The 20,923-nt window shown below is 38.9% G+C and overlaps 1 protein-coding gene across 2 annotated transcripts in view; it reads left to right on the top strand.

The window, feature by feature from the left end:
• The window catches only part of LOC124146494 (pleckstrin homology domain-containing family H member 1-like), a 193,448-nt gene that overhangs the window by 14,031 nt on the left and 158,494 nt on the right, over nt 1–20,923 (top strand). For both annotated transcript variants that reach the window (XM_048403928.1, XM_048403929.1), the window contains exon 2: nt 17,626–17,925. In XM_048403928.1, coding sequence (XP_048259885.1) covers nt 17,662–17,925 — 264 coding nt within the window. In that variant the 5' untranslated portion in view covers nt 17,626–17,661. The remainder of the gene's footprint in view (nt 1–17,625; nt 17,926–20,923) is intronic.

Genomic DNA, 20,923 nt, shown 5'->3' with positions numbered 1-20,923 from the left:
TTACCCATAGTTCCACGCAAGCAATGTCAATATTAGTCAATAGGATTCGCCAAGAATTGATACCAGGTTGTCAGCCCCGTACCCATTCTTGTTGGTTTTATGAAAGTGGTAAACATCTAAGATCTTCATCACTTCGCACTTTTACATGTTGAAACATTTTTATTTTGATGCCTATTGCTGGTGTCCCCTGTCCTGATATTGGCTATCCTGTCCTGTCTGGCTAAATTGTTGTTTTTTTTACTGTTAATTTCTTTTTCTTGAGATTCTGACCTCCATGGCATGCCATATTATTCTGGAAAATATTCTGAAACCCATTTTGAGATCTTTTGGACCAAATTGTAAGGTTTGGGTTTAATATTTTACAGAAATAATGGGAGTTTAGAATTGCAATTGCTGCAGATTCCAAATTTGATGAGACTAGAAAGGAATGTGATTCGGCAGTTAATGGAGAATCACTCTAGTTCGAAGCAATGAGAATGAAGATTGCCTCCTTGAAACCAAATTGCAGGTCTCACCTTGCCTCCAGCTGAATGTAGAATTACTCTAGCTATGGAAACGAGGCAACATTCAAGAAGATATTCAGGTTTCCTTAGAATTTGGATTAAGTTTGGACTAACAATGCTTTAGGTTGTGTTGTGTTAGCCTGTGGTTTTAGTGGTGATATAAGCACTGTAGTCACACTTGCTATCCTGAGAATAACCTATCTTCTTCCTCACCACCGGTATTGAGTGTATGTTGTTGAAGCCTCTACTGTGGTCTAGTGTGCTTGTCATACTCAGGGCTAACACACTGTCATGATATATCAGTGCCCTAACCAAGGCTGTTGGTGGAGGCTTTGAGGGCTACTGTGGTCCAGTGTGCTTGTCATACTCAGGGCTAACACACTGTCATGATATATCAGTGCCCTAACCAAGGCTGATGGTGGAGGCTTTGAGGGCTACTGTGGTCTTGTGTGTTTGTCATAGGGTTACACACCGTCATGATATACTAGTATCAGTGCCTTAAATAACCAAGGCTGTTGGTGGAGGCTTTGAGGACTGCTGTGGTCTTGTGTGTTTGTCATACTCAGGGCTAACACACTGTCATGATATATCAGTGCCCTAACCAAGGCTGATGGTGGAGGCTTTGAGGGCTACTGTGGTCTTGTGTGTTTGTCATAAGGGTTACACACCGTCATGATATACTAGTATCAGTGCCATAAATAACCAAGGCTGTTGGTGGAAGCTCTGAGGGCTACTGTGGTCAAGTGTGTTTGTCATACTCAGGGCTAACACACTGTCATGATATATCAGTGCCCTAACCAAGGCTGATGGTGGAGGCTTTGAGGGCTACTGTGGTCTTGTATGTTTGTCATAGGGTTACACACCGTCATGATATACTAGTATCAGTGCCTTAAATAACCAAGGCTGTTGGTGGAGGCTTTGAGGACTGCTGTGGTCTTGTGTGTTTGTCATACTCAGGGCTAACACACTGTCATGATATATCAGTGCCTTAACAAGGCTGATGGTGGAGGCTTTGAGGGCTACTGTGGTCTAGTGTGCTTGTCATACTCAGGGCTAACGCACTGTCATGATATATCAGTGCCTTAACCAAGGCTGTTGGTGGAGGCTTTGAGGGCTACTGTGGTCAAGTGTGTTTGTCATACTCAGGGCTAACACACTGTCATGATATACTAGTATCAGTGCCTTAAATAACCAAGGATGTTGGTGGAGGCTTTGAGGGCTACTGTGGTCTAGTGTGCTTGTCATACTCAGGGCTAACACACTGTCATGATATATCAGTGCCTTAACAAGGCTGTTGGTGGAGGCTTTGAGGGCTACTGTGGTCTAGTGTGCTTGTCAGAGGGTTACACACTGTCATGATATATCAGTGCCTTAACAAGGCTGTTGGTGGAGGCTTTGAGGGCTACTGTGGTCTAGTGTGCTTGTCAGAGGGTTACACACTGTGATGACATATCAGTGCCTTAACAAGGCTGTTGGTGGAGGCTTTAAGGGCTACTGTGGTCCAGTGTGCTTGTCAGAGGGTTACACACTGTCATGATATATCAGTGCCTTAACAAGGCTGTTGGTGGAGGCTTTGAGGCCTGCTGTGGTCCAGTGTGTTTGTCATACTCAGGGCTAACACACTGTCATGATATATCAGTGCCTTAAATAACCAAGGCTGTTGGTGGAGGCTTTGAGGGCTACTGTGGTCTTGTGTGTTTGTCATACTCAGAGCTAACACACTGTCATGATATATCAGTGCCTTAACAAGGCTGATGGTGGAGGCTTTGAGGGCTACTGTGGTCTTGTGTGTTTGTCATACTCAGGGCTAACACACTGTCATGATATATCAGTGCCTTAACAAGGCTGATGGTGGAGGCTTTGAGGGCTACTGTGGTCAAGTGTGTTTGTCATACTCAGGGCTAACACACTGTCATGATATATCAGTGCCTTCACAAGGCTGTTGGTGAAGGCTTTGAGGGCTGCAGTCGGAATCATACAATCGATTTTGCTTTTTGCAGAGATTTTCTTATGTATGTAGCAGGGCAGTCAATGAGGAATATACAAACACACGCTATGGGTGAAAAATGTTTTATTCCACCAATTGATGTGTCATATATTTATCTAAGTGTAAAGAGATTATAAATCTCTTTCAAAATACATACATATACATGCACATGAATTTACGAGTGTGACACACTTATGTGTCACACAAATATAAAAACAGACTATACAAGTATTCATGTGCCTACCCTGTGGGTGAGACTAGGGTGTCTTACCGACTAGAGTGCTGCAACTTATTCCGGATATCTGAATAAAACATATACTTTTATAACAATGACTAGTACAACTATACTATTTACATACACTTTAAAATATTACTCCGGATCCTGTACTGTACAGACTGTATATTATACAGAACTGATCACAAAAGCATTTAAAACATAGCCTATTCTGTAAAACAACACATACACTCTTTCTCATACATACAAGAATAAAGAGACAGAGACAGAGGGTTTTGTCGTTGTATTTAGATAAATGCTTACTGGGTACTTACCAGCAATGAAACATGTTTCACACAATTCAAGTTATCATGGGGGGGCACAGGTGGCCCAGTCGCCTAAGGCGCTGCGATTTGCTGTGCAGAGTTGCGTCCCTTGGGCACACCAGAAACCTATGATTGTGGGTTTCGAATTCCGGTTCGCCCTGATTATGTGTCTAGGTTTGTCAGCACCGTGCGCGTGGGTTTCACCGAAGTGGTAAACGTCTGAGACCTACATCACTTTGGGCTTTCCTCACACATTAAGCTGACACGCCGCGATACAACTGGAATACTGTTAAAAGCAGCATTAAACCCAACTCACTCACTCACTCACTCACTCACTCACTCACTCACTCACTCACTCACTCACTCACTCACTCACTCACTCAAGTTATCATGGACCAGAAATGCATAAGATCTACATCATGCTTTTAATCTTCTCAAGTAAATAAAGATGTTTATTTGCATTCAATCTTTTGAAAGCTTTTTTCGTTGTTGACTTTCTTTAACTATGTAATGTTTCTTATATGTGTACCACAAGACAAGGAAGAATAACATTTTCTGTGTATAGAATGACGTTGAAACCAGTAATTAAGCCATAAAATAACTTTATCACCAATTTGCTCCATATGAACGCATACAGCAAGCAGATGTCGGGATGACTTTCTTTCTCAAATTTAGGTTTCTTCGATTTTGCTTCTGCAGAAGGCTTTTATGTAACCTGATGCCGCTTCCTCCTCCTGCGTTTTTCACCTCTCAGGTGCAATGAACGATCTAAACAATTTGGAACGAGATGTTAATACACTGTCTCCATATCCATTCTGCGTTTCTGCACTTGGTGCACCAGATGATCTCGAGTGCACATGTGTGCACATGCTTCCACAAAAAGTCGAGGAAAATATTGAGAACGTGTTAACGATGCTTTGACAAAAGAGGGTATAAAAAACCTTGAATCTAAACAAAGGTTTTGTGAAATGATGCTAATGTGATGATGACTATTTGTACTGATGATGTCATAGCATCAGTTCTGACAGACTAGATGAGTAGCCTTTGTGGAGTATTTCATCATTCTTGTCATGGTAGTGTTTACATGCTACTTTTTAGCACTGAAGGATTTAGTACGGGGTAATCATGGTAAGACGTGAAAAAGTGATGGCAGCATTTTGGGAATAGTAGTTGCAGTACTCATTGTGCTGATGCTGATGCAACTGTTGCATTGTGGGAAGGCTGGAGCAGTGCTGGAAATGTACTTACTGGGGATGACTTCCCAATAAGAGTTCAGTTGCTGTCTTGGATCAAGATGAGAGGATAGACCAAGTTTAGTTTTTTTGTTTTTTTGTTTTGTTTGTTCTTTAACGCCCCACTCAGCAATATTCCAGCTATTTGATGGCGGTCTGTAAATAATCGAGTCTGGACCAGACAATACAGCGATTGACATCATGAGCATTGATCCAAGCAATTGGGATACGATGACATGTATCAACCATTAGCATGATTAGTCAGCGAGCAAACATGGGTTGCTGAAGACCTATTCTACCCCGGATCTTCACGGGTCCAAATTTAGTGAGTGAGTTGTGTTTACCAATGTAAAACTCAGATACGGTGCAGACAAGCAAAGAACGCTGTCGGGGGTACTTGATTCCAAGCCATGTTCAGCAGATCCTGGCACGACTGCAAGATGCCCCCTGTTTGGATTCTGCGTTAACCTGATCTCACCAACCCATGATGTTTGTAAGAGGCGACAAAATGGATCGTGTTTAATAGGCATTTCTTAGAAGTTGTCAGATGACTTGTAGACACAATTTATGGATAACAAATTCTTTCATTACTTTAAAGGCAACTTTTGGTATAGATCTTATTCCATTGTCAAGCAAGACTTGCTTTTACAATGGTATAAGGATCTGTACCAAAATGTCGCCTTTAAAGTAATTAAAGAATTTGTTATTCATGAATTGTCTAAAATGGATCGTGTGGTCAGACTCGGCGACATGATTGATTGCGTATCATAATACCTTGAAGGCATGGATAATTGCTCACAATATCAATCACAGGATTGTCTGGTCCAGACTCAATTATTTACAGACCGCTGTCATATAGCTGGAATATTGCTAAGTGCAGGGTTAAACAACAAACTAATGGCTACAACTCTGCATGATGAAGTAACCATTAGTTCACACCGCCATCTGTAAACATACACAAATTCAAAATTATTTGGCGCTTCAGCAATGCTTAGTATTATGTTGTCACTTCTCTCTTACAACACCATACACCTGTTTTCTTCCTTCTTGTTAATCAGCTGTAAGTAACAAAGCAAATCAGCCTTTCCATGTCATGTTTGCAGCCCTCTCGAAGTGCATACACAATAATTCATTGAGTGAGTGAGTGAGTATGGTTTTATGTGGCTTTTAGCAATATTCCAGCAATATCACGACAGGGGACACCAGAAAATGGGCTTCGAACATTGTACCCATGTCGGGAATCGAACCCGGGTCTTTGTCGTGACAAGCCAAAGCTTTAACCACTAGGCTACCCCACCGCCCCCACAATACCTTCTCCAAACAATGGATGCAAAATTGCCAAGGTAGTTTGTTACCTGGAATAGTCCATCAATTCTTTAAGAATGACTGTACATCATAACTCTTATGACTTATACACATCATTTAGTTTGTATATGGGCAAACTTTCTATTTGCTCACCAAAATAATGAACAAATTCATGTGTTGGCAGGCTTTGCGTGGCAAACTTACTTTCTGCATTGATTATAAGATGAATGAGTACTTGAAAAAAGTAACAACTTTAGTACCAAACATGTCTGTCTGCACTAGACACAACTTTACCCTATTCACCAAAATACTTCTATTTGTAATTTATTTTTTTAAATTATTTTGAACTGCATGACAACTCAGAAGAGAAAACATTGTCATGACAAAGATTCCTGAACGAGGACTTTTGTGAATACCAGTCTGCAACTTTAAAAGTCTGCCAAAAGTCCAAACCAGTCAGGTACCAATTCTTTTAGCCCAATAAGCCAAGCATATAATAGTCAATATATTAACAATAAGATCTTTTGAAAATTTAAACAGACCAATGTTGCCCAGTAGATTTATTTTGGGTACAATTTTTACTGGAATATATGGTCATACGGGGGTCATTCATTCAGTTGGCTAACCTTAACATTATGTGAGCATTGTAAGTGAAGAAATGTCCGCTTTTATACATTTTCCGATTTCAGTCATGTGCCTGTATGTAAGGAATGTTAAGCAGATCACTTATTCACTGTTAACAAGATGTAGGTCTAAATAAGAAACACCTATAACGTTCCACAATCCTTCCTGGAATTTGTATCACAACTAAAACAAGTATGGAGGAGCAGCTTAGCGGCTGCATTGCTGTAGAAGATGTTGTTGCAACTGAAGACAACATCAGTTGTGGTGCTTGACTAAACAACCAGATAAATCTTGCATTGAATCCGTTATTCTTGGCCATTCCTCCTAATGCTGCTCTCCTGGAGTCTTGCCTCTGAGAAAACAACCAAGCTCCCTGCAGTCTCACCCCCTTTGTTTTGTTTCATCCAGGGTGTTGTTGTACTGGGAAGGAGAAGACAGTAGTTGCCTTATTGACACTTGCTGGCAGATTTGTTGGAGAGCCATGGAGGTGAAGACATGGCTACTTGAAGCGTTGATGGAGGCTGATGTGTGCAGATGTTGTATGGGACAGTGTGGGAAGGGGGTGTTGTATAAGTCAGATACAGACTGATGTGCAGATGTTGTATGGGACAGTGTGGGAAGGGGGTGTTGTATAAGTCAGATACAGACTGATGTGTGCAGATGTTGTATGGGACTGTGGGAACAGGGTGTTGTATAAGTCAGATACAGACTGATGTGTGCAGATGTTGTATGGGACAGTGTGGGAACAGGGTGTTGTATAAGTCAGATACAGACTGATGTGTGCAGACGTTGTATGGGACAGTGTGGGAACAGGGTGTTGTATAAGTCAGATACAGACTGATGTGTGCAGACGTTGTATGGGACAGTGTGGGAACAGGGTGTTGTATAAGTCAGATACAGACTGATGTGTGCAGATGTTGTATGGGACAGTGTGGGAACAGGGTGTTGTATAAGTCAGATACAGACTGATGTGTGCAGACGTTGTATGGGACAGTGTGGGAACAGGGTGTTGTATAAGTCAGATACAGACTGATGTGTGCAGACGTTGTATGGGACAGTGTAGGAAGGGGGTGTTGTATAAGTCAGATACAGGCTGATGTACATAGATGTTGTATGGGACAGTGTAGGAAGGGGGTGTTGTATAAGTCAGATACAGACTGATGTGTGCAGATGCTGTATGGGACAGTGTGGGAAGGGGGGTGTTGTATAAGTCAGATACAGACTGATGTGTGCAGATGTTGTATGGACAGTGTGGGAATGGGATGTTGTATAAGTCAGATTTAGATAATGTTTCTAAGTTTATCAGCACAATAAGGATGCTTGTGGATTTCACCAAAATGCTAATGTCTGTGACCTGCACAAGTTAAGGCTTTCCTCCCACATTAAGCTGACATGCCATGATATAACTGTAATACTGTTCAAAGCAGCGTTAAACCCTACTCACTCACTCACTCACTCACTCACTCACTCACTCACTCACTCACTCACTCACTCACTCACTCTAATGTACCCTTGAAGATCCCGGTTTGAACTGGTCTCCACTAACGCATGCTTGCAACTGACAGGAACGGGTGGTCAGGCTCGCTGACTTGGTTGATGAATGTCATCGTATCCCAACTGCGTAGATCGATGCTCATGACGCCGATCACTGGATTTTCTGGTCCAGACTCCATTATTTACAAAACGCCATCATATAACTGGAATACTATAAACTCACTCACTCACTCACTCACTCACTCACTCACTCACTCACTCACTCTACTGACATATGATGTAACTCATATGATCAGTGTCCATATTATGTAGCATTCACTCACTCACTCACTCACTCACTCTACTGACATATGATGTAACTCATATGATCAGTGTCCATATTATGTACCAGCATGTGACAGATTCAGGTGTTTATGAAGTGTGACTACTTCCAGCAGCTTGCCTCTCAATACACTGATCCATGTTTCTCTGTTCTTGTAGACAATCTCACTGCTCTGTGCAACGTATATACTCAGTGTCAATTTTTATTTCAATTGTCTTGAAGCGTGTCAATCCAAGTTACAGTGATGGACACAAAACAACATAAAGTAACAAGTTTCTTCCACAATGTAATGTTTTGTCTGCTAACCTAAGTAATCCTATGAAATTTCTATTTTCTTATCATTATCAACAATATTGATTGCAAGAAAGTTTTCTTTGCCTAAGGACAAATCCAATAGTCGAAAAGATTTTTTGTGTACTACAACTATGTTCAAAGCAGTGATGTATTAATTTGTTAAAAAAAATATGAAGAAAAACTATCACAGAATATTTTTTGGACTTATTACAAAACTACATTCTTGGAAGTCATTACTACACGAATGTAATTATCAAAAGAAGCATTTTTCCCTTGCGTTATTGATTTTCGTGTGAGAGTGTAATGTGTTGTTACTTTCCCTGTAGCTGGGTTTGATACAATGCTTTGATCAGTGACATTGATAACAAAAAGGTACAGATTGGCGATCACGATATTGTCCTTTTTGTACTTGTCATTAATTTGCTCATTATTTGTCATTTCACAGTATTTCTAATTCCTTACTGTGATGTGCTTCCTGTCATTATAGTTGTCAAACCTGGTATTTTTATTTGTAAAAATAGGTTTCAATTATTTTGTAAGAACCATTCTCCCTCTGATAACATTGTATTGTCAGAATTTGTCCTGTAGGCAAAAAGGAATTACAAATTATTGTTCCATTGTGGTAATTGATTCAGTGTTTTGTTAGTGTTTTAAAAAGTTACCTATTAGTAGTTACATTTGTTTCATATATACTCGTCAACTTTTGATGGGGATAATCAGATATGTTATTCTATTTACACATACACTTGACATATGAAAATCAGTTTTGTGTATCATGGAAAGATACCAATCTCATTAAAATCAGATCTTAGTTTTCGCTACCGCTAACCAAAGATCTGAGGACATCCCATTACGGGTCACGTCAGAACGACCTTTCGCGAACATTGACCGACCAATGAAATGACTGACATGGAATCGAAATTAGCCAATCAGCTGTCTCGAGCTTTACGGCACTAGTTTCAAACTGGCGACTACGCTTCGAAACATTTTGACGTATTCTTGATTATAGAATTTAAAACTGACCAAAACAACATTCTGGAATGGGTTATAGATGGCCTAGATTGTATGGATATAATCATAAAACCTGTAACTGTCGTTCGGAATACCCCGTGTTAAATATTTCGAGGTTGCATGATTAGAAAACACATTCTGACTGTCACTTTCAGGATCTGGTAAGCGACGCTCTGATTGGTTGGATGAAAGGTCGTGCTGATCTTTGTTTAGCGGTAGCGAGAACTAAGATCTGACTTTAATGAGATTGGGAAAGATACAAATATCCCTATCATAGGTAGAGCAGTATATGATTTTGATATTCTTTAATGAAAACCTAACGGATTTCGAATCCAGGAAACAGTGTTGAAAGCAGGCAGAGGAGTCAGTGTTTTCCGATAGGTATCCAGGACACACTGGACAAGTAGATAAGATACACGTCATGTCATGGAAGGAAGGCCTAAAATCCTCCTTGTTGTGCACTTTTATAGGGGTAGTTAGCCTTCTTGAATATGCTGCCTCGAACCATCTTAAACAACATAGTTTTCCTCTATACCGGGAGCGTGACAAGGTGACAAGTGCTTGGATGAAGTTTGGACCAGAAATAACCAAGGGAGCTCACTCCAAATCAAGGTCACTTCTACAACTGAACATTTTATGAGCGCCTCAATCAACTATTGTCACTTCCTATAAAGTTACAATATACACTGACACAAAACAATTTGTATAGACCTCTGACTTCAGATCTTGATGGCCTGAGTTTATTGTTGACATTCCTGACCATTTTACGATTTACTGTTTGAAGTATGATGTAGAGACGAATGAGGCTGGAAATGAGGCCATTCCAATACTTCGATATGAGATGTACTAGTTAGGAGATATACATTATGTGTTTTCAGATTTTTAGGTGTTACTGAATAATCTTTGCCCAGAAATTGATTTGGAGCCGACAAGATTCAAACTTCCAGACAGTTAAAGAAATGCCAACATGTTTGACTTGTGAGATGTACTAAAATCAGCACTATGCAGTGTCAAAAAATATGATATTTATTTTTTGATGTTCAGTGACATGACATTTGGTTTCAAAATCAGTAATAAACACACCTAGGATATTTGTCTAGGCCCTGAATATGGATGTTATCATGCGAATGTGTTTGGGGATATGGTAAATATCCTGTATTAGGAATAAACATTGTATTTAGTGAGCACTGATGAGCTAAATACATAGTGTTTATTCCAAGGACAGGATATTTATTTGATCGCTTTTTGCGGAATCTATCAGTCCGCCCACTGAAGTAATTGTCCCTTATCAAAGGGTAGTTACTGAAGTCTATGACGTAACATTTCTTTAGAGCCAGCCTGGGCTGTCAGAACATTATGAAATGCGGTCAGATGTCCCACACAGTGACAAAGTGAAACAAGGTAACAGTTCAGACATATTTCGGCCAAGTCCAACTGTTATATATTCGGGAAGAGACCCCAAGCGCCGGTGGTCTACAAGCACAGATATGGACACTGATCCTGATAGTGTCCTCTATAAATTGTTTCGTAAATTATGTCTCCAATGTTGCTTTAACTTGTATATATATATGATAGGGAAAATCCCTCTAGATTCTTTTTTCCCTGACAATACCACAGATATATATAACCTGTGATGATAACTTTCTGTGTTTCTCTTTAGCATGTTTAGGTCAATCCAACATAGATGCTCGTCATGAAAGGCGACTAACGGGATCAGGTGGTCGGGCTTGCTGACTTAATTTTTTGTTTTCAAAATTTATCTATTTTGTTTTAATCTTCTAATAATTCCAGTGAGCTGTGCTTCAAACTGCTAAACCTGGGCTGTTGTTTTGTGTAGTATAAAAGCACCAGTGTTGCACTGAGCATATGTAGAGCAAAAGGGCTCAATACTGAGATAGACAGCTATTGTGGTTATTATAAGAAGCAGTGTCTCTTAGGTAGATGTATTGATGTCAGTATACGATATTTACACTTTACATTTTTATCACTTAGTTATCATGAACACTGACAACATACACTAAATTTGACAAGCATTGTTACGAGCGTTGTGTACATGTTGTCTCAGCAATGAAGATATGAGGAAATTGGCAAAAAGGTTTACATCTTTAATCCCAAGAGGAAAAAACAACAAAGTGACAAGATGAGACACATCGGGGATTGTGTCAGCCAGTGACAGATTTCATTAGTGACAGCGTGAAACCCAACACTGATGTTAACATGGACAAGCAGTGATGTGCCAATCAGCTGATCACCCAGTGAGGAAATAGACAAGCTTTTTGCACCTTCATGGCACCGATTCCATGATACGGGCACGTCACTTGCAATCTCAGATTTCTTTCCTGATCTTTCTCCGTAAAGAAAAAAACTGTACTTCCTTGTTGAAAATTGAATGTCTTGTACAGCATGGTATCAGAGAGTTGAACCTTTTGTCCCAAATTGATCCCTTCAGATCTGCTTGCATGTCCAGAGTAAGATGCCCCATGTTCATGGATTAAGAAATCGTTGAGGTAAACCTTTCTCCAGAACCAACTGAGGAAAACTATCCCAGGAACGCTGGAGACTTAACATCCTTAGAGTTGAAGTGGTGAAGTTTTGAATGACCTCCATTAAAGGTCAAGGTCACAGACAAGATCTTTCGGAAAGTGACTGTGCCTCCTTTCATACTGAACTATCTGGTTTTCCATCTCTGCAGTAGCGACTGTCTTAGCAAATAGAATGGTTCTAGGCTGTGATTGGCTGGGATTCAAGGTCATGGTCACACTTGATGAACCATGCGCTAAAAATGCTTGTGAACATGTTAAGGAAGATTGACCAAAGCATTTATGTAGAGATAATTTCAGAACAGATACTGGTACGTTTATCAAGCAAGTGTTTGTTTGTTATTTAACACTGCACTCAGTAATATTTCAGCAACATGATGGCGGTCTGTAAATAATCAAGTTTGGACTTGATAATCCAGTGTTTGATATCATGAGCATTACATGCGCAATGAGCGTCAACCAAGTCTGCGAGCCTGAGCACCCGATTCTGTTAATCATTCTTTTACAGCAAGTTTGGGTTGTCAAGCAAGTGGTACTCACATGATTGAGAAAGGTCCTAGCAGCTGATTAGGGATTTGAACACCTCCGTAGTCTTGTGGTAGAACGTCCGCCAAGAGAGCAGAAAAGGTTCAGGGTTTGATCCCTGACCGCGTCATAGCAAAAGACGTTAAAAGATGGTACTTGTTGTTACCCTGTCTGGAGGTCAGCATTAAGGGGCTAAATCAAGGACTGGTCGGCTCGGAGTCAGTATACTGCTGTCTGTGTGGGGTATTCATGTTAAACTGCGGCATATATCTCAGTGGGCGAGCACTTTAAATCTGCATGTGTCCAGACTGGTACAAGCAGCCACACGCACGCACCATGCTATATGAGTGCAATAGTCTTTGTAAACCCATTTCACCTCACCTATAGCTGTTTAAACTTCTCTATTCTGGATTTAAACTTCTCTGTTCTTTCCATGAAGATCCGGGGTAGAATAGGTCTTCACCAACCCATTCTTGCTGTAAGAGGCGACTATGCTTGTTGTAAGAGGCCACTAATGGGATCGGGTGGTCAGGCTCGATGACTTTGTTGATATATGTCATTGTATCCCAATCACGTAGATTAATGCTCATGATGTCAATCACTGGATTGTCTGATGCAGATTCGATTATTTGCAGACCGCTGTCATAAAGCTGGAATATTGCTGAGTGTGGCATTAAACAACAAACAAAACAAAATCTTTCCTTGTGACATTTCAGTACAGACACAAGTATCCTCAATCAAGCATGTACGTATCACTTGCTTGGTAAAGGTACAAGCATCATTTCCGAAACTCAGAATTGAAAGAATTCAGAGGTTGAAACCTATAAGTCAACTTATAAGTCTTCATAGATATTCAAACCATCAGGAACACTGAACTGACATGCATGATCACAAGGGCAGTGTAGAAGTGGCTATATAAGATAGCTACATGATAAATCAGAAAGAACAATGAAGAATAAAGCATGGTTTATTTCAAGTTAAGACATTGTTCTATCATGCAGCCATTTCTTGAGATTCCAAACTCATTTAAATCAGATCTTAGTTCTTGCTACCGCTAAACAAAGATCTGAGGACATCCCATTACAGGTCATGTCAGACCGACCTTGCGCCAACTTTGACCGACCAATGGAATGACCAATCAGAAGGCAGTTTTCTCGTGCTTTATGGCACTTATTTCAAATTCGCGACTACGCTTCGAAACATATTTTGACAAGTTTTTAATTACAAATTTGAAACCTGAACAAAAGAATATTCTGGAATGGCTAATAGCATGAATAGATGGTCTAGATTGTATTGATTCATTAAACCCGTAACTATCGTTCGGAATACCCCGTGTTAAAGTTTTCGAGGTTGCATGATTAGAAATCACATTCGGACTGTCACTTTCATAATCTGGTAAGCGACGCTCTGATTGGTCGGATGAAAGGTCGTTCTGATGTGACCCCTAATGGGATGTCCTCAGATCTTTGTTTAGCGGTAGCGAGAACAAAGGTCTGATTTTAATGAGATTGTTGAGATTCGAACATGCGCTCGCAACTTGATAACGTGGTAAATATGACTTTGTTATTTTTGAGAGGGAAGTGTCTAGTGAGTTGTTACTCTTAGATTAAGCTGGGCAACGCAGATACACGCAATGCCCAAATGATGACATCCCAAAATTGTCGAGATATGACAATCGGTATTTGAAAAGGTACCGATTATTGATGTGAAAATTGAGAGAGTTTGGGATAAATGCAAAACTGTACATAAAATGGACTTGTCTGTCATTGCCGACATCAGATTGTATTCAGGGAGTCATCCTTATTTAAATATGTGTAAATATATTTAAAGCTTGTACATTTTATTAAAATCCTTAAAAGAGCCTGTACATAATGTTGATATCTCACATAAGAAATAAATGACCTGTGGTTGTTGTTTATCAGACAATAAAACACTGCAGGGAGAATAAACCACCTGATGGTTTATTCTCCATGCAGTGTTATATTGTATGATAAACAACTCCCACTCATCGTTTATTTCGTAGATAAAAAATATTGAGTTAAGATCAATCAAAAGTGAAGGTCACCAGAGGTCACAAAAACTTGAAATTGGGCTTGAGGATGTGAGTTGTGTTTTGAACAGTATTTCAGTAATATCATCATGATCACTGCATGTCAACTTAATCAAGTTAGTGTTTGAGAGCCAGGAATGATGCTAGCCTTACTATTTATTACTTTGGAGCTGACAAACCAATGATTATAATCAGGGTGATCCTTGCATTCAAAATCAGGAGCATAGTATCATGGCATTAATAAGGGACACAACTCTGCAAAGAAACTTGTCTGCACGACTCAGGCTCCCGTTTGGCTGGGATTTCTCGTAAAATCATTCAGCTAACTAGGAGAATGAGACCTGTAATTCAGGTAATCTTACCTTTCATTGTGACAAAACTAAGATCAGTTAGATAATAAATATATTGCAAATGATTCTGTGCCATTTGATTGGCTGTTTCCTGATTGGCTGTTTCCTGATTGGCTGATAATAAAATGGGTGGGTATTGTGTTGTCTTATTGTGCTGAACGATGTCACAGATTTATATTTTTTGTCCTTTTTTTTTTTTGCTGATTAAAAAATCAGCCTGTGAAGCATATTTGATGACATATGTAGTTTTAAAAATGTACTTTGTTTACTGTTTATGGAGTTATAAATATAAAACCCTGTGTGCATACTTTGCATAAATCCATGGATATCTGGTCAACTCTTTATTATGAGAAACTAGAAGCATGAATTCTCTTTTGAATCATGCTAAGAATTTTGAATTTGGGGGTTTATTACATTGAGGAAATTCTGAATTTAACTTGCCAGGAAACTGGGAACATGCATCCACTTGACTATCCCTGTAGTCCTAAGAAGATGTCTGATTGTCTTTTTACACAGTCTGGTTTAGATATGGCATGTTAGAGATTGGCATCTTTGTAAAGTAAATGAACCCATCTAAAACAAATAGTCATTCATGGAGGAAACCTCATCAATCTTCCGTTTCTATGTTGACATAATGTAAGTCTGATGTATACATCAATGTTTAACGTTTCATGTTTAACATGTTTACGCAGCATTTGATAAATGACACGTGTTGAAGTATGCGTTAAAAACCTTTACGACATATTTCGATTTTAATGTTTAGACAATATTTGATAAATCACATAGACTAAGGACAGGCCTTGTTTATCTTACTCTTACAGCAAGTAGCTTTCTTATCTTTAAGCTCTCCAAAGTTTGACTTCCCATCCAAATCCATCCATCATACATATCCCTGCCCACAGCTGTCGGATCACCTGTCTGCCTAATATCTGGTCCATAATTCAATACTACAGGAAATTGCTATGTACATATGATATATTGAGCATTACCCACAGACAGCACATCCAGTCCTATATTATACAGGATTAGACTTACAGCAGATCCTACAATACACATGTAATCTGGAATTTGGGAAAATGTTCTAGAGTGCATTTATTTCTATGAAATATATAGCATGTTCCTGAGTTGAGTTTGTTCATCTTCGTATCTGTGACTTTGCATTCAAACAGTCAAATCTATGTAGGCTTTCCCAGTTTTGCTGTGCTTGCATTTTCTTCTGTATGTGTGATCTGACAAGCTTATGGATTTCTAGCTATATATGTATAACGAAGGCATAAGGGGACGAAAGCCACGGATACGAGAGTTGATCTATTGTAAGGTAAAAGAACACATTCATTGACCGACCTCCATGAAATTGGCAAAGGAGTCTGCCTGCGTTTTGTCAGCCGGAGCATGTTCGATCTGGATCGGTGTCGGTATTTGGTCGCATTCTTATACTAGGTGATGCAAATTAGTCTCGGATAATCCACAAATGGCTTTCGTGTTTAGGATTGCTTGTAATTAGCCCCTCCGGGCCGTGAATTATGCGTGTGGCCTGACTGGACCCATACTAGCTAGTTGAAACAGAGTGGTGCTTGTAGAAGTGGTTTTGTGCAGTGTTGATGGGTGCTTGAGTTTTTTTCTTTAGTGATGTAGTTTTTGTGTAATTGACGATGATGCATGACCTGTAATTGACATCTTTCTTATCAGTTCTTTTCACGTTCACTGCAGGTACTTTTCACTGTCCAACGTTACTCACTTACAACTTAATAATCTTGTGTTTCTGTCTCTGCTGGAAAAGAAATTCTTTTGAGGTTAGGCTATCTGGAAATCAACAGGATTGTCGGCAGTCTATGTCAGGGGTGTACTTTAGTCAATTTTGTGTTGTATCCTGTGTGGGGAGAGATAAGAAGTGGCATGGTCTTGAGAAACTGGTTCTTTAGAATTGAAATGAAATAATTCAATTACTTCTGTACTGTTACAGCTATGTTATCCTGTAAACATAGAAGGCAGTCTACATGATTAAGACACAGACACAATAGGATTTAGGTCTTACTTGTGTCCATAACCGACAGGAACTGGACACGTTATTTTTTTCAGGATGTTTCAGTTTCTTCAACATTGTTCACACTGTATGGTAATTCATTTTGACATACTTTGGAAGGACCACATCTTTCTCTCCATTACATATAACCCATCACAAGGCGAAAAACCAATGACTGTTTGATTGTGATGCATGATCACATGCTTAAGATTATGATAGTCAGAATCAGACAAAAACTCATAGAGATTTCTGACGATTATGGAAAGAATTTGGTCCCTTTTATTGTCTCTTGTATAAATATTTTTTCGATTTTCTAAAATTGTCAGTTTATCATGGTTTGTCCTTTCCAATTTCTGTCATATTTAATATCCTTTAGTTCAGATCTTCGTTTGGAAATTTGTCACCAACATACCAACACAGAACTGATATTAGCACCATATGATGGAATATCATCCTGAATACTATTCATGAACAACACTTGTTTCTTTCACATATTTTACTATAGTCTTGATAAACATGGTAAGACTTTGTTGACTGCCGTATTACCCAGGGATTAACTATGGGCCTTAAGTCATCACACCCAAATCAAATCTCTCTACTCGGAGTTACGCCTGGCCACAGATATAGATGATGATACTGGGCTTGTCATAACTCCTACAATTCGAGGAGTCATTGATTTTTACCCATTGATGGACAGTGAAGCAGTCTCATGAAGCGTACTTGCTTGTACGCTAGTAGCTAGCTGGCAGGGAGGGAAGCTAGCCAACTGTTGATCTGCTATCATTTATAATGTAGTGGCAGAAGATGTGTGTTTTCTACTTGCAGCTGAGACTGTAGCTACACCGGTCCCTTTACTGTGGGATGGAGAGTGAAGAAAGTGGCGTCTGCACACAGTCTGTCCGGCCGGAGTCCGTCTGCTCGCCCAAGTCTGAGGTTGCCAGTCCAGATTCTGTTGTCCTTGAGTCTATTAGTCCTGAGTCAGTTTGTCCAGACTCGGAGAGTCCCCACTCAGGATCTACCAGCAGTGAAAACTCTAATTGGCAGTCACGATGTCAACTTTTAGAAGGGTCCTTGCTCCGTTTTCAGCAACAAGCAACTCGGATACGAGAAAATCTTGGACACCAGGTAAGTTTGTTAATGTCACTGAAAATGATTTAGAACATCGGTTTGAAAATTTATGACTTTCAAAAGTTTATGGATTAATGGGACAAAGGGGAGATAACTCCTCGTGGCATGTTTCCACAATGTATTCTGATGGCGTTATTATTTGTTGCATATTAGATTGTGTTTGATTCTACCCTCCGAGTGGAATTCCAACATGATATTAATATAAACTTTGATAATTCATTGATTGTAGTGATTATTTGATCTCTTATCTAATGTATCTCTAATGTAGCAGGTTGGAAACTTAATGTTATGAACTGAAACTGGTGTATAAGAATTCCTTTGATATGATTAAGCAGAAGATTAAAATAACTTAGTAGAATGGAAACGTGAAATTAGGTACTGAATGTGTCTTTGCAAGATGGTTTTAATACAAACAGGGTAAGTATTTGTTTTCTTGCATATGTCAATATATTCATATGAGATTCTGTCACAATATGGCTGAAATATTGCCGATGTGACATTAAATATTAACTCACTCATATGAGATTCTAAGAAAATTCCAACACTTTCAGGAAAATTGGGATCTTCAATAACATCTCAGCTGATCAGTGTTGCCTATGAATATTGTATAAAATCCCCACCTGCTGTCAACATGGTCAACATAAATACTACTTGGTCTCATATAAACATGTTTGTGGTGCTTTACGAGCATAATTAAACACAAAGTTATGCAGTTGTTAGAAACATGTCACATGCTTACCGACGCATGCATTCCCTGATGCAGTGCAGGGTAGTCAAGTGGTGAAAGTGTTAACTTGTCATGGAACAAGCTGGTTCAATACCCACATTGGAATTGTGTCTGACACGATGTCTACATGTCCCTTGGCTCTCAGTGCTGGAATGTTGGTCAGTCAGGCGTACACACAGAAGATATTCCATGCAGACGCCCTAGTCCCTCTCTCACTCAAGCATCCAGTGCAATTAAGGAAGGTGTAAACTCTTTAACAGGCATGGTGGTTCTTGGTTATCTCTTTTATAATCGGTGTGGGCAGGTAGTGTGAAAATGTTTTGTTGCCTGAATCTCAGAGGTCTAATGCAGAACTGACATACTGTCATCACATGTACCAGGCATGGTGGTTCTTGGCAATTGCGTATTTAAATTGGTGTGTTGGAAGTCTCTCCATGTTTAACTGGGATCTATTGCTCTTGAAACTTAACTAAAATGTCAAACGGGGATTTTGCTCCACTCCAGTGTTAAGAATGAAGGATGTTTATAAATATATCAAATGATTAAGGGCATGAGACAAGGAACGTACACAGTTGGAGGGTTTACAGTAAGACCCGATCAATCTGGACAATTCTGAGAGAATTGATCTGAAATAAAAAGGTAATGTCCCTTTAATTACCAGGGTTACCCTGTTACTCTGGACACCATGTTTATAGTTAAAAGGTACCTGTGTATACCTGCAATTAATCATTTTAATGCTAAATTTGAACTAGGGTCCTCCATTATATGTTTAGAATTGACATAGTCCATTGTTACCATGGTAATCTTAATAAAATACATTGTTGCCATGTAATCTTAATTAAATACATTGTTACCATGGTAATCTTGATAAAATACATTGTTACCATGGTAATCTTAATAAAATACACATTTCTGTGGCAGTGAAGTATTGTATTTTATTAAGTATTGATGATAATACAAAAAAAATAATTGTATCACAGGATCAACTTTAAGAATTTACCTTTACATCAATATCAAGATATGACTTAAAAGAAGTAAAAGAACACCCAATTCTTTCATATTACTATAGTTAATCATTGACAGATTAACTAAAGTAATATGAAAGAATCAGGTGTTCTGACATATTAACTATAGTAATGTGAGAGAATCAGGTGTTCTTTGACTTCTTTTGAATAGTATACAATGACGTCTTTAGTTTTATGAAAAGTTGAGAACCAATAACCTTTTGCCCAGAGTACAGCACAATGAATTACATAGCATTCTATAGAACACCGGAGCAGAACTCAGCTAGGAGCCATCTATCACAGACATTGTTAATTTGTTACTGCGGTTGTACAACGAGTCCACAGACTCCCCATGTCGTCATGAGCTTGTTGGGACGTCAGTCATGTGATTTGTAAATACATATTGGTAGCCTGTATGTAGCAGTATGACTGCTGCCAGTGCTGTTGAAAGGTGGATTTGTCTCTTGGGGGCGACTCGAAGGAAGGCAAACAAACAGTTCGGTATTTGGATATACTACTCAAAAGAAGTTAAGGACCATTACTTCTTTTTAGTAGTATATTTGCTGTAGATGCTTTTGAAAGAACAAGTGTACATAATGTTTTTATTATATATATAATATATCTATGTATATATATATATATTTATGGCCATAAACAATTAATTATTTGATTTTTCACCCCACCCATCTCACTACCAGACGCCAAGCTTCATCTCATTATACCCAAGTAGCTACAAACAAAGTAAATATCTTCATTAGACTGACATTTAGTCCCAGAAATAAAGTTAGCGTGTTTAAAAGTATATATCTACAAAATACAATATAAGTCCAAATGGAGCCCAGAACAATTCTTAATTTCTAGAGCTGAGGTAATCCAATATGCCAAATCATTCTAGAATTGGATTCAACTTTTATTTATTTATTTATTTATTTATTTATTTATTTATTTATTTATTTATTTATTTATTTATTTATTTATTTATTTATTTTATTTATTTATTTTTTTATTTTTTATTTTTTTTATTTATTTATTTTTTTAAATATTTTTTTATATATTTTTTTAAGATTAATTATTATACAAGTTATTCCCTTGGGTCTGGAAGACAGACTATTGCTGCATGTGGTGCTTGTGTTTACTTGATAGAACAGCAATATGTATTACCGTATTCGACGTAATAAGCGCCCTGCTCTAATAAGTGCCCACGGCGGTATTTGCTAATATATTGGCTAGTGAACAATCCCAATTAGCACCCCTTCCAATTGAT

The sequence above is a fragment of the Haliotis rufescens genome, unplaced genomic scaffold, assembly GCF_023055435.1.
Source record: "Haliotis rufescens isolate VD_foot unplaced genomic scaffold, xgHalRufe1.0.p SCAF_3, whole genome shotgun sequence".
Classification (NCBI taxonomy): Eukaryota; Metazoa; Mollusca; class Gastropoda; order Lepetellida; family Haliotidae; genus Haliotis; species Haliotis rufescens.
The sequence above is the reverse complement of the archived record's forward strand: the minus strand, read 5'-3'. Positions and strand labels throughout refer to the sequence as shown.